At 43.7% G+C, this 14,219-nt stretch overlaps 1 protein-coding gene and 1 long non-coding RNA gene across 3 annotated transcripts in view; both read left to right on the top strand.

The window, feature by feature from the left end:
* Positions 1-3,141: 3,141 nt before the first annotated feature.
* On the top strand, positions 3,142-9,354 carry LOC109143861. 2 transcript variants are annotated; one of them, XR_005601605.1, is made up of 5 exons: positions 3,142-3,219; positions 3,668-3,747; positions 4,985-5,092; positions 7,470-7,708; positions 8,419-9,354. It is a non-coding gene; the product is annotated as an uncharacterized LOC109143861 (long non-coding RNA). The 2 variants fall into 2 exon arrangements; XR_005601604.1 differs by lacking the exon at positions 3,142-3,219 and having other exon boundaries at positions 3,378-3,747.
* Positions 9,355-9,998: 644 nt separating this feature from the next.
* ZNF407 (zinc finger protein 407) overlaps positions 9,999-14,219 on the top strand; it is a gene marked incomplete at its 5' end in the record, with an annotated part of 336,571 nt that continues 332,350 nt past the window's right edge. Inside the window, one exon of the mRNA XM_039569547.1 lies at positions 9,999-10,263. Within this exon, the coding sequence (XP_039425481.1) occupies positions 9,999-10,263 (265 nt within the window). The remainder of the gene's footprint in view (positions 10,264-14,219) is intronic.

Genomic DNA, 14,219 nt, shown 5'->3' with positions numbered 1-14,219 from the left:
AACATCCAGCACAAAGCTCACAATTCAAATCCAGGGTTTTTAAATTTAAAATGTGATTTTTACTGTAACATAATTAATTCACACACAACCAAACCAGCTGAACCAGTAGTGTTATCCCTACTGTTACAAAAATGACAGTAATTAAATTACAGAAAGTAATTAGGATCTTTCCTGTCTCTCCTGCTATCTTCCTTCAAAAATCTGCAAGAACAAAGATGTGGATGTGGAATTCTATATAAGGGACTATAGTACTGCAGATAACTTGTATGAACAGATGATGTGGGAAGTTATTAGGATAAAAGCCTTGGCTGAATAAAAAAACCACAACCAAGCTTCTGATCTTCAGTAGCTCCTGTGAAATTTATAGGAGCTGAGCATAAAAGTAGCTGGCCTTTTAAGAGATCTGGGAACAGTAATAATCCAGGGTACTTGAGCATCACATCACATTCTCAATAAACACCCATTTTCAGCCCTACCTGAGGCTGTGAGGCTCACAGTTCAGCTGCAAGAGCTGAGTAAGGATTCTGCCTCTGGCTGCTGATGGTGTTCAAGGGGAAAAGGAGGACTCAGCTCAGTCTCTTACTTGTGTTGGCACTCCTGACTGCAGAACTACAGTGTAACTTTTAGTGCCTGTGTCAAGAGAGAGGACTTCAAGACAAGGACCAAAAGCCTCAAAGCCCAGAATACGCTGGTTTGCACATCATCACAGAATAATTCTCTGTGAACTGTCAATTAAGAACAATGTGATTCTTCTGGATATTTTTCAGCATGGGGAAAAGAGGTAAAACAGCCTCTTGATGTCCTTTAAACTCAGTTTCTCTGCAGTTTAAAAAATTCCTTTCATGTGCCTTAAAAGATTTGTAGCCTACCTTCACCTGTTTAAAGCATTTAGGAACCAGCATGGTAATGACTGTTGCAGAGGGGAGTAATCCAGAGTCTGCACAGGATTCAGGGAAGATAGGTCCATGCTTAAAAACTATCACACCACAGAGGTACATGAGGGAATATTGCTGAAGTATTTGAAGACATATAATTGACATAAAACATTTCAATCTCTGGGTTTGCAGTGGTTTTACAAGTTACAGAATCCCACAGCATCACAGAATATGCCAAGTTAGAAGAGACCCACAAGGATCATTAAGTCCAACTTTTAGTCCTGTACAGAAGCATCCCCAAATTAGTTTAAAACATAATTGAAAGAAACCTCTGCTCATAAATATGACCCTTTTGGCAGAAGAATAGAAAAGCTGGTGAGATGGAGGTGGCAGATTTCATCATAAAAGAGGCATGGAGACTGTGTTTTAGGAATAGGACTGCTCTGAAATACCACTATAATATATGCTGTCTATGTGTTCTACATTACAAAGTTGGAATGGAAGATGGGCTTATGTATTTTTTACTGCTGCTCTTTGGAATGACAAATAAAATAGAGTCAACAAAGAGCATAATTTTATAAGCATGGACACTATCAGAGCAGTGCACTTAAATAAGGTTCTGCTCTGAAATAGCCACTTACTGTCAAGTTAAAACCATGTGAGTGAAAGAGTGAGGCCACTGAATTATGCAGACCATCTCCATGCTCCTTCAGTCCCAGAGGAGAGAAAGAGCATAAAACTTCAGATTCTCCTGTCCATGAAAGAAAGAAAGCACTGGGAAAGCAAATCCCACCCACAGGGGTATTGAGAGCTACTCTTTCCTTCTTAGACCAAGTGTCCACCCTGTCTTTTCCTTTTTTTTTTTTTTTTTTTTTTTAATTGTGCAGCATCTCATCAGCCTTTTGAAAAAAAGGAACAGTGTACATTTTTCTAAGGTCTGTACTGTTGTACAACATTTCTAGAAATGTCATCTCTTGGTTGCACTAACAGCTATTTGTTGCCACAGTAAGTTAGAGATAACTCTACAATACTAGTGTTAGAAATAGGATTAAAGTTTGCTTCTGTGTGTTAGCCCTAGCCTGGTATGCCATATCCCATGCCAGAGCATATTAGATATTCTCAAATCCTGACCAACTAACTACAGAGATCATATGTACAATTTGTGTGCCTACATATGCAGGCATGTAGCTGTATGTATATGTACACTTGCAAGATCTAATCCAGTCACTGATTTAAAAAAAAAAAATCTTGTCCATTCTGATTCAGGATTTTTTCTTACTAAGGACTGAATAATGGGAAAACAATATTGTGGGGATGTCTAAAAGCAGCATCTATATCTCTGAGAGCTTGACACAGGTGTCAAGACTTAGATCATAGGATCATAAAAGGGTTTAGGTTGGAAGGGACCTTAAAGATCATAGAATTATAGAATAGTTTGGGCTGGAAGAGACCTTTGGAAACCATCCAGTCCAAGATAACTGCAATGAGCAGGATCAAGTAGATCAGGCTGCTCAGAGCCCGATCCAAACTGACCTTAAATGTGTCCAGGGATGGTGCCTCCAACCACCTCTCTGGGCAACCTGTGCCAGTGTTTCACAGCCCCCAGAGTACATCTAACAGTACTAGGTGCCTATACACAGCTGCTCAAATTCTGCCCATCTCCCTGGTAGAGGAAGAATTGTCCCAAGTCTTCCTTTTTTCCTGTAGACTGTACATCCATGTTGTAGGGAATCAAACACTCAAGAATGGGATCATATTTTTCTATTGATTATTAATGTGAAAGAAATGAGAACATTTTAATTTCCATATAAAATCGGGGGTTTAAGTGTGAAAGTCACTTTTTTATATTAGATAAACACAGTTTTTAATCCTTAAGTAATGTTTCAAAAGAGAAGACTGAAAAGTGTGTCAGTTAAAATCATGGAGAATAAGATGCTGACAATAGGAGCTGAAGGCACAGTGAGATGAGCAGCCTCCGGAGACTGAGAACTAATCAGGTCATTGTCTGCTTAGCCTGTGAAAGTGGAAATTAGGCTTACTCACATAGTTATGGGTTTCCTTTTCGGTTACACTACTCCCAAGAAGTTGACTTTGATTCCTGCTAGTTATTCCTTTCCAAATACAGCATTTGGCTTTTTTCACAAAATGTTATAAAAGGCCTTGCTAGTTAAGGATGTTCACAGTCCGTGTTTGGACAGGGAATATTGTGCAACTGTGCCTTTACCTGTGACACAGAGGCCCCTGCCACAGTGGCTGGTGCCAGTGAGGACCAACGAGTTCCCTTGTTTCTGCTGGAACATTCCAGTGGAAGCAACACGTAAAGTTAAATACTTATTGCTCCAAGGTAAAGCTTAACTGATTTTCAAGTTTATACCTTGTATCATAGCATATCTAGAATTTGACGGGACCCATAAGGATCATCGAGCCCAACTCCATGTATGTCTGTATTTAGAGCTGCAGATACATCATGTCCTTTAGGAGGTGTGTCACTAAGTATTTTAAACAAAGATATGAATAGAAAAACACAAACAGTTCCTTGTTAACAGAGTGCATATTTGTCTACTTTGCTCTACTGCCAAATATTTCAGTGATTTTCTCACTTGCATTCTTTGGAACAGTGTATGAAAACACCTCCATGTTGCAGATAATTTTGACAAATATATAGCAAAGGTTTTTCTGCAGTGCTGCTATGTTAGATTATATAAAAGTAGACCAGGAAATTCAAAACGATCTGCTAACAACACAAGCATGGTGGTATGCAATTTTGAAACCTCTTCATATTTCTTTTTCAGCTATGAACCTGAACCAGTGTGACTCTTCTCCCTGAAGTCACTTAGAAGTCATTTTGACATTTCCACTGCTTTCTAAAGAGGTAAGCGAAAGAGTCACCGTCTGCTGTAATGGGAGGATCAGCAGTCCCTGCAAAACTTTTCAGTTGGTTCTCACATGGAATGAGTTGTTTGGATGGAGGACAATGGAGACAGTTCCTAGTTACTTCATCCACTCTCAGAGAGTTTTAAAAATTGTAAATACTATCTGAAAGTGTGCTTGCATTTTGTTATGTAATTTCACTCAGGTTCTTTGGGTGAAACGCGCCACATTCACTTACTCCTCAAGGCAGGAACAACAGCTGTGGTCTGTGGTTTTTTGTGGACTTAAACAGATGAGTGAAAGTGCAAACACACTTCCATAGGTGTGGAATTTGAATTCTTTTTGCTAAGAAACTTTACCCTTGGGAGGGCAAAAAACCCCAGCAAAACCTTGATTAAGCTCCGAAGTCCACACTGCATAAGGTGCATCTTGACAGCAAAGAAAAATGGTCACATTCCTTACTTGATGAGCATTTGAGAATTTCAGTGTGTAACCAGGAAATTCTTCCCTTAAAGATACCAGTTTACACACATTCTTATTTCAGTGGATGTAGTTCTAACAGGACTAGGATGCGTGTGCCAGGTGAATAATATGTTGACTTAGTGAAAATGAAAAATAAGGATTAAATCTCTATTTCATGTAGTGTACTTTTTTTGCATATTATTTTCTGATCTGATACCACATTAAATCTTAATGTATTGATGCATAATGTACCAGACTTGATGTTGGTATTTGAGATATATGTCTATTTGAGAAACTTGCTTTGTGAGGTTGCAAGAGATTAACTGTACAGTGGTAGAGCTGTAACTTCTGGCAAGCTGGACATCTTCACGCATAACAGACAATACAGGGTAACAAATGACTCTCATTTTACTGCAATGAATTATTATTAAAATTAAATGAATTTTTATTAAAAACCCACAGTACAAGAAAACCAAATCCTTGGAGGTTTGGCAGAGTACACCTCTAGACAGACTTATACGTATCTGTAGTTAAATGAAACCAGATGTTGTGGATGTATGTGTGGCTACTGCTGATGTTGCTACCAGTCTCAAAATCCTTCTGATGATCTCTCACTGTAAATTAACATGAAGTGCTGGCCAATTGCATGTTCCCCATCCTTCTGATGCAGCTACAATTTTCTTTTTTTTTTTTTTTTTTAATATCTGTAAGAATAATTCAAATATGCTTGTCTTCTTATTTGTGGAACTGAAGGAGATTTTTTTTTCTGAGCTTAGAATTGCAACTGTAACAGAAACTGGAAAATATTCAACATGACACATTCCTGACATATACCCTTCTGGTAGAAGAAACAAGTGGTGGCAGAGCCCTCGTATGAATTTCACGTAAGTTTGCATCAGTCTTTTTTTACAATTAGAAATGCAAGAGTTAGTACTGCTTTACTCATCTCCTGTGCATTACTGCCTTCCTGACAAGGCATCATATTCCATCGGCAGGGTTAACATCCTCAATTTGACAGCAACCCTGACATTCCAGTGACAACTTCAAAAGATAAAGTTTCATTTCATCACAGTGGAAGGACCAGTAAGATCCTGGAAGTACAATCTTTCTAAATCTGGCTTTGGTAGGGGCTTCTGGACACCAAAATTTATATAGTCCACTTTGTATTAAAAAACCGTGGAATGAAAGATAAATTTTAAACTAACAAGCAAACAAATAAAACCGTAATAGATGCTGTGCTAGCTTCACTCCTGGTGAACAAGCTAGCAATGGCAGTCTGTGCTTAGCCTTTGCTAAGTCGCCCTTATAAAGTGCCCAAAAAAGTGTTATCGGCCCAGGAAAGAAAATAATTCACCAGCAGTGTTCTCTAGGTGCTGGTGTATCTTAACATGGGGTTTTCTGGAGGGAACAGCCTGAAGACTTGAAGGTCATGTCCATGGGTAAAATTTCTACCTGTGTGCTTCAAGTAACTTTAGTTATTTGTCAGCATGGAAAAAAACCCCACATCTGATTTATTGGTATATTGATATTGATGTATGTATCTAGAAAGCTGCATGCACAGAGACGTAAGCAAGGTCTCCTATCTGCATGTTTGGTATTGTGTATGCAAAACAGTTTAATTGTTTGTGCTTATATGCAATTGGTTTCTATGACCATTTTGAGATGTTGGCTACTGTGACACTGAGCAGACAGCTGGCTGACTACTGTTCCAGACTATTACGTATCATAGATATTACACACTTCTTACCACTCCTCAGCTGGACTGTAACTTGACTTTAGAGAAACGTAACTCAGATTATTCAGGATCTGATGCAAGATCACATCTGACTCTTCAAGTGCCTCAGTGAAGATACCTCTCTGTGCACATGCAGAGAGATATCCGTGGCCCCCATGCTTCTGTATTTCAGACTGAATAGAAAGCCTTTAATAATACAGGCAAGACTAGGCCTGGATGATGCATCTTGTGAGCCAAATGAAAGCATTTGCAGTCACTGTTCCTCTCTTTTGTTAAGTGGGGGAACTTCAAGCACTATCTTGTTTTTTTTTTTTAAATTCTTGCAATTTCTGTAAACTTAAACTTCTATAAACATATTTTAATTTCAAAAAACCCTTTTATTCTCTTCAAGCTGCTCAAAAATATTTTCCCCCGATTTTATGTAATTATAAGGAATTCAAACAAATACCTTCTAAGTGTTCCTTTAAAGCCTTTATATTTTTCTCAAACATTTATAATACACTTACAATAGCAGGAAAAGTTGGGAAACCACATAATTTTTATCACATTTTTACCTGCTTGCATAAGGTTCTTTATATCACAACAAGAAAATTTAACAAAAGGCACCTAGCAGTGGGAAAGCATTTTGTTTATGTAAAAATGGGTAACTATCTGTACTTCAAACAAGCTCCTTGGCAGAACTGGGCTGTGAACCCAGTGGTTAAAATGAAGTGAGTCAGAAGGTGCAGCCTTTAATCAAAGAGCCGGTGCAGGTGCCACGGGCAGGGCGACCTCGGTGGCACAAAGGCGCAGCCGTGCCCTGACGCCTCCTCTGGTTCCTAGAGCGGGTGTGGCTGCCCGGCCGTGGAGCGGGTTGGGCGGGGCTGTGCACGCTCGCTTTGGACACCAGGCACAGTGGGCACTGAAATGCTGTCATGGTTCCCTCCACAGGGGCAGCTCCCCACAAATCCACATCAGAGCTGCCGCCATCTGGCCTCAGCTAGCCCATACACGCTCAAGTGTGTCACTGGCAGTGCCCTCTGTGACCCTGCCGAGCCGGCCAGAAGCCACCTGTGTTTTGCCCAGGCTGCCATTCGGCCGAGGCAGTGCTGGAACCAGCTGAGCCGTGGATCACAGCAGTGCTGCACCAGTGCTAAGCGAGGGACCAGGATCACGGGACCACGGCGGATTCATAGAATTGGTCATTGCAATTGTCCATTGTTAAAAAAGACCTTTATGGAGTCCAACCATTAACCCAGCACTGCCAAGTCCACCACTAAACCATGTCCCTAAGTGCCACATCTTTAAATACCTCCAAGGATGCTGACTCAACCAAATTCCATCAGTTTGAACAGCATGCAGCAGCAGGTCAGTCAAACTGGAATATTGCACTTTGCTTCCTGAATCACACACCTTTACAAATGGGCAAAATAACTTGCATTAAAAAGGGAAAGTATACATACATGTGTATATATATGCATAGGTAATTGACACTAAAAGGTTTCTTGGTGTTTATATCCTAATTATTCTGTTCCATGTTTTCTTAGGAGTTGGAACTGCAGAATAAAGATATATGCAAGTTTTCTTCAAAAATGTGCTACTCTGTAAAAAAAGTAAGTGGTTAAGAAACCCTTACGGACAGTACTACTGATGACTTGATACCCTACAGACACCATGGTGTCCTTTGGAGGCCCTGCCAGCGACATTCTATTTATGAGACCATCATTGAGTCACGGAGTTATTTCTTCTGAACAAATCTGATGGGAAAACCCATGACTCAGAGTTGGTAAGTGGTATTACGGTGACTGCCTTTATCTTGCTGAATGTCTGATTTCTGGTAGTAGTAATCACAAAGCTCTGTGTGTTTTCTGTACAGGAGCAAACACAGAATATTAAGTAGGAAAGGTAGGGAGAGTTTTAAGTTACACAGCTAAGTAAAGAGCTGGTACTACTCTTAAAATGAGCAACATTTCTAGTGAAATCAGTATTTTGGTGTGGTAGAAATATAGCAACTGCATGAACATTCCTAGTGTTGCATTCTGTCAGAAAATAAATATAGTCTATGTTTACAATCCATTGATAAACTAACTTATTAACTACTTAAATCCTTGTTAATTACTCATTGACTTACTCAGCTTGCATTCTAATCTATTTTTATTAGCATAAATATTTCAGAGCACAGAATAACCACTTTTCAGCACAACTTTAGAATTCTGTATATACCTAAGTCAGAACATTAAGTGTAGGGATGTCTGTACACGTTTAATAAATACAGCTTAGAATTACAAAATAAAATTAGTAATTTTTGCTACAGGTATAAATTTTTTTTAGATTAACAGTGATTCTGCCTCAGATGCTATTTCTCCCATACCAATGGCTCCCTCTTCAGGCTCTTCCTAAAATATGCTGCCTCTTTTCATTTTGTTAGAACTATTTCCACTTAAAAAACTCCAGCTCTCATAGTCATGTCTTTTTCTCCACTATGTTTCCTCACAGTAGGTAAATGATGAAGTAACTGATGGACCAGGCAGGCTCACTTGGTGTTACCTGAGACCCAGACCTACAAATCTTTTAAGGCACATGAAAGGAATTTTTTAAACTGCAGAGAAACTGAGCTTAAAGGACATCAAGAGGGTGTTTTATCTCTTTTCCCCATGCTGAAAAATATCCAGAAGAATCACATTGTTCTTAATTGTATTATTCTTACAACTGCTAGTGGTTTCTGTAGACTGTCAAACTATTAAATCTAAGTATGTATCTAAAATCCCAAAGATACCTTTACTACAAATTTAGCCATATTCTGTGTATATTTCCTATCATACACAGAACAACTAAATTCTGTAGTATAGCCCTTAGGCAGAGGAAAAGGAGCTAGCCCTCTTCACTGATGTCCTGTGTGGTACTTTAGCATTTTAATTTGTTCATTCATTTAAAATCTTTCCCAAAACACTGGTAAAGTCTTGGGCGCTCCACTTCGCTTCAATGAAAGGCTCAGGCGACAGCAACTGCTTCATTTTCAACCCATTCTTACAGTCTTTACAACCCACGACAGAATTGGCATTGCTGTGCCATAAACTTAGCAGATTAGCCAGCGACTAACTGGCTGAATAGAACTCTTGTCACTTCTAGTTGGTAAGCTTGTGCACACTGCATGACTGGAAAAAGTCAGTGAACTGCAGATGTATTCCCAGTGAGGTGTTCTCTCCTAGTGACTCTGTGCGACGGCCTTGAAGAATGCTAAATACTGTTTAATTAAGCTACTCTGTCTATTAAAAAATGTTGTGTAATCAGGACATAAATGGGAAACCTGAATTTTTAAAAACCATAAGCAACAGTGAAAAAGCAACTGCATTTCACCACAGAAGTCTGAAGACTCTTTAGATGACTCTTTGCTTTGATATTAATCATGTAACTTGTCTCAAGGAAGAAAGAAAGAACACTTAGGGTTTCATCATCACAGTTTCTTCACGAATTTATAAAGTACAAAATACTTTACAAATAGCCTCCCTCTTGCCTTTTTCAACTGTTCCTCTCTTGAACTGCACGCCCTGAAAGATATTTTAAGTACAGCTTGGAGCGTGGGCACCACCTTCGACTGATAACCTTAGTGAATGGCTGCGGCGCTGTACGACAAGGACTTGTTTTCCCCTCCCCCAGAACAGGTTTCCCATGGACCAGATCCAAGTCTCGCTGCAGTGCGATGCAGGGTGAGAACGTGAGGCACAGCTTTACGCGCAGCCCTGCGCGGCCCGAGGTTACACCGGCGCAACGCAGCGCCAGGGCTGCAGTGGGGGCAGGGGGCACAGGCAGGCCGGGCTGCGCCACGCTCCAAGAACGGGCAGCTTCGGGAAGCTCCACAAGCGCACCCGCTGGCTCCTGCCACCCCGCCTGCCTTCGTCCGGCAGGCGCACGAAGCTCCGGCCTCACCGGCACGCGCATCCCGGGAAAACCCTCGGGGCTCCGTGCTCCGGCCTCACCAGCACGCGCATCCCGGGAAAACCCTCGGAGCTCCGTCCTTTCTTTTGGGACTATCCCTTCCCGGGACGATGTGGGGGGCAGCAGGAGCCGGGAGTTAGGGACGATGTCAGGGCAGGGCAAGATGGCGCCAGGGCGCGCGCGCGCGCGCGCGCGGCGGCAGCCGTTGGGCGCGCGGCCCCTCACGCCGGCGGCGGCACGAGCGGCGCCTCCGCACCGGCTCCCGCCCCGCCGGCGCCGCCGCGTCACGTGGGAGCGCCTCGCCCCCGCCCCCGCGCGCCGGGCGTGACGCAGCGCGGCGGATCTACGGCGCGCCACTGGTGACACGGCTCAGCACAAGCGGAGGCGCTCGGCTCCCCCCGCGCGGTAAGCGCTGCCCGCCGCGGCGCGGCAGCCCCGTCTCGCCGCTCGGCGGCGCGGGGCGAGCTGCTAGCTCGGCCCTCGCGAGGGGGGCTCATGGGGTCGCCGCGTCGCCGTCTCCCCTCGGGCTTTTTGGGCCTCTGCGCTGCCGTCGTTTTTTTTTTTTTTTTTTTTTTTTTTGGAGTGGGCGGGCGGGCTGTGGCGCACCGGCGGAGCCAATCCTGTGCCTGCTTCCTCCCAAGCTGCTCGCCGATTGGCTGGGGTGCCGAGGGCGGGAAGAGCGCCCCTTGCGCCCATTGGCCGCCGCAGCCGGCCCCGGGGCCGTGGCGGGTCTTCCCTTCCCGCTCTGCCGCGGACGGGCGCGGCGGGGAGAGGGCACGGGAATGGGCGGGGGGAGCGGGGACGGAAGGAGCGAGGGAGAAGCGGGTGGGGTGGGGACCCGCGCGAGCCGCCACCACGTTGCGCGGCTCCGGTTGCAGCGTGCTCCGGGCTCCTCCCCGGTTCCCTGTGTCCCCCCCCCTCCCCGCCCTTCGCCCAGTTCCGTAGGGTCGGTGCGCACGCGCGAGGCTCCGTCGGGCGGGGCTGTGGCGTGAGGGGACAGCGGGGCACAGCGGCGGTGGCGGTGGGCGTCGGCCCCGTGCAGCCGCCGCCCCGCGAGGACGGCACCGGGCAGCGGCCCCGAACCGCCGTGCGGGACCGTTTGCGCGGCCGCGTCTGCGCAGGCGCGGCGGGGCAGGGCGGGGGTGAGGCCGGCCCGGGGTGGGCGTTCGGATGTGTCGGCGTGTGCGGTCAGGCGCTGCCTGAGTGGCTTCAACCCCTCTTTTACTTCCCCCTCCTATCTCGAAGGTTGCTGTAGAGTAAGAGGGGATGAGCTTTGAGAAGTGCAGCAGTTGGCGGTGAGGGACGACGCACGTGACTGCAGGAGCTCTGTACGTGGGTCTTACAAGGGATAAAGAAAGGGTTGTACTTGCTTTCCCTTTATTCTGCTTCGGTCACCAAGCAGAGCAGTGACAGAATTACAGAATTAGGTTGGAAAAGAGCTCTGATGCACCGAACACCGTCTTGTCAACAGACCATAGTACTGCGTGGCACATACAGTCTTTCCTTAAACACCTCCTGGGACAGGGACTCCATCACCTCCCCGGGCAGTCCATTCCAAAGTCTATAAACACATTTTCAGTGAAAAAATTCTAATGTCCAGCCTAAACTTCCACTGGTGCAGTTTTTAGGCTTTTGTGCTCTAATCCTGTTGCTGGTTGCCTGGGAGAAGAGGCCGATCCCCACCTGGCCACACCCTCTTTTCAGGTGGTTGTAGAGAGTGATAAGGTCTCCCTTGAGTCTCATTTTTTCTAGGCTAAACAATCCCAGCTCCCTCAGCCATTTCTCGTAGGATTTGTCCTTCAGACCTGCTTGTTTACTGCCTTCCTCTGGAGGTTAGACTCTTGAGTTATGAGCATCTCCTGTGCTCTCACAGTCTTGTGATTTTCAACATGGTTTTGTCTGATCAAGGGAGTCAGAGTAGACTCTTAGGGAACCTGCCGGATTGTGGCAGGGAAAGCAATTTCTCATAAACAGCATAGCAATGTTAACACATTTCTGAGGGTGTGTGTGTCTTGAGTGGGAAAGATCATTAAACCAAAACTACTGCTTTAGGTAGCCTTTGAGGGATAGTTGATCATCTGTATGTCCTTTATACAGAAGAAATTTTCTAATATGAAGGTGGTGAGGCATTGGCACAGGTTGCCCAGAGAGGTTGTGGATGTTCCATCCCTGCAAGTGTTCCAAGGCCAGGCTGGATGGGGCTCTGAGCAACCGGGTCTTGTGGAAAGTGTCCCTACCCATGGCAGGCGTGTTGCAATTACATGATCTTTAAGGTGCCTTCCAACCCAAGCCTTTCTATGAGTCTGTGATTCTGTCTTGTTTAATTTGACTTGAGCAAAGTTTCCTGTTGCTCCTTCAAATAACTAGTGTGGCCTGTGAACCACAATGTTAATACTAAATGCAGTGTTAGTTGGAGGAAGGAAAGGAAAAAACCATTTGTGATCTGAATGCTGTAGCAAGCAGTGATCTTAGAATTTGCATAGTTAAAAGTTTTGTTTCTGTTTTCCTGTGCCCTCTTTTCTTCTTTGTGTGGTTGTACTGATGCAGGCTTGCAAGACCTTGGCTTTGTCATGTGCTTGTGCTCATCCATATCATACTAAGCATGATGGCAACACCTAGGGGGTAGTAAACAATGGAAATCCAAAAGTGCAAGGGTAATAGCGGCAGTGGTGGATTTGCTGATGGTGCAAAGCCATAACAGACTAACATACAATTTAAACACTGGATGTAATTTCCTGTGATTCTCACCTTAATAACCCAAAGGTGTGGCATGTGAAGACTATAAATTTTCCATTCCTGTATCAGAAGATGAGTAATCAAGATGTTTGTATGAGGCTGGAGCCTTAGATGGTAGGATCTATATTTTTCCCAGGTCACACCTCTGCATGAAAGATGAGGACAATTACAGGCTTCAGTTTGGTCTCTTGCAATATCCTACACTATTCACAGCAAGTTACATTCATCATAGAAGTAACGTTGCAGTCATTCCATCCTTATTTCATAAATTATTTCAGCATGGACATATAATCAGATTGTAGCTTTTATATATAAAATATGGAGCCTGGCAGTAATTGTATAATCCATACATTTTAAAAAAAGTCAAATGCACTGATGTGACAGCACAATGATGGACTGTGACTTTTTCAGTATGTTCAAACATGTCAGTTTTATTAGCATTTTGGGAAATATAATTCAAACGACCTGAGTTAAATCCTTTACTATCATTCTTCTGTTGGAACTATTGTATAGTAAGAGCATCAAAGATTTCTCATTTATTTGCATGAGTTTTCTTTGTTAGAAACGCTTTTAAAACTTAAGCTGTGTTGTCTCTTTTTAATGAAAAACATTACATGGTGATAGAATATGTGTGAAGCAGATGTCAGTCACAGTACTCCATTAAACCCAACCTTTTGTTGTGAAAACCAGCATTTTCTTGTTAGTCTGCACAACATTAAGAATGAGGTAGCATTGCTTTTCATGGTTTTTTTTCGTTAATTTTTTGAATGTGTACAGTGTTGTGGTTTTATGAGTGACCTGAAATACACAGACAGACTGCCACATGAAATGTGGTTGAACTGGAATTGTTGGGTGGCTCCTACAATTGAATTTCCTAATGTGGCTTAGAATTTAAATATTCTCTTTCTTGGGAAAAAAGAAATGCTTCATTGGATGGATGACCCCATCAGTCAAATAAAAACATTGGTTTAAGATACACCTGGTCTAGTCATTCATTGAAATTAATGCCTTGGTATTATGATGCATGTTAAAGGTACTAAAAAGTTGACTTTTTAGATTGAAATCTGGAGTATAACTTACTCTTTTGAAAGTCTGAAGGGAAAGACAAGATGATGTGATTGAACAGATGTAGTGCCTGTGGTTCCTTCAGCTGTTCACAAACCCAGATGTGGTGAGTGGTCTCTGTGCTGTGCTCTGTGTTATGTGAGGAGTCAAATGGAAATGGTGCTTTCACTTTGACAGATTGTCAGCAGCTGCCCAGCAGAGCATTTGTGGTTATTCTTCCACCCCAGAAAAGTCTTGTTTTGTGTTGGCCTTGCCACCTCGGGGTAGTTCTGCCACCACTGCCCGAGGTGCAGCTGCATCACACAGTGCCAGCAGCAGCCAAAGCATGGAGGCACTGCTCCTCCCATACCACGTGAGTGGAAGGAGCAGAACCAAGGACAGCGCTTCTTGGTGGACACAAAGGCACGAACGAAATGAGTACCGTGCCTCACCAGTGACCACAGAATCAACTAGGTTGGAACAGACCTTTGAGATCAAGTCCAATCTATGACCTGACACCACCATGTCAATTAGACCATGGCACTAAGTGCTGAGTCCAGTCTTTCCTCAAAACACCTCCA

Source organism: Corvus cornix, chromosome 2 (genome assembly GCF_000738735.6).
Source record: "Corvus cornix cornix isolate S_Up_H32 chromosome 2, ASM73873v5, whole genome shotgun sequence".
Lineage (NCBI taxonomy): Eukaryota > Metazoa > Chordata > Aves > Passeriformes > Corvidae > Corvus > Corvus cornix.
Note: the sequence above shows the minus strand (reverse complement) of the source record. Positions and strands in the feature narration are given on the sequence as shown.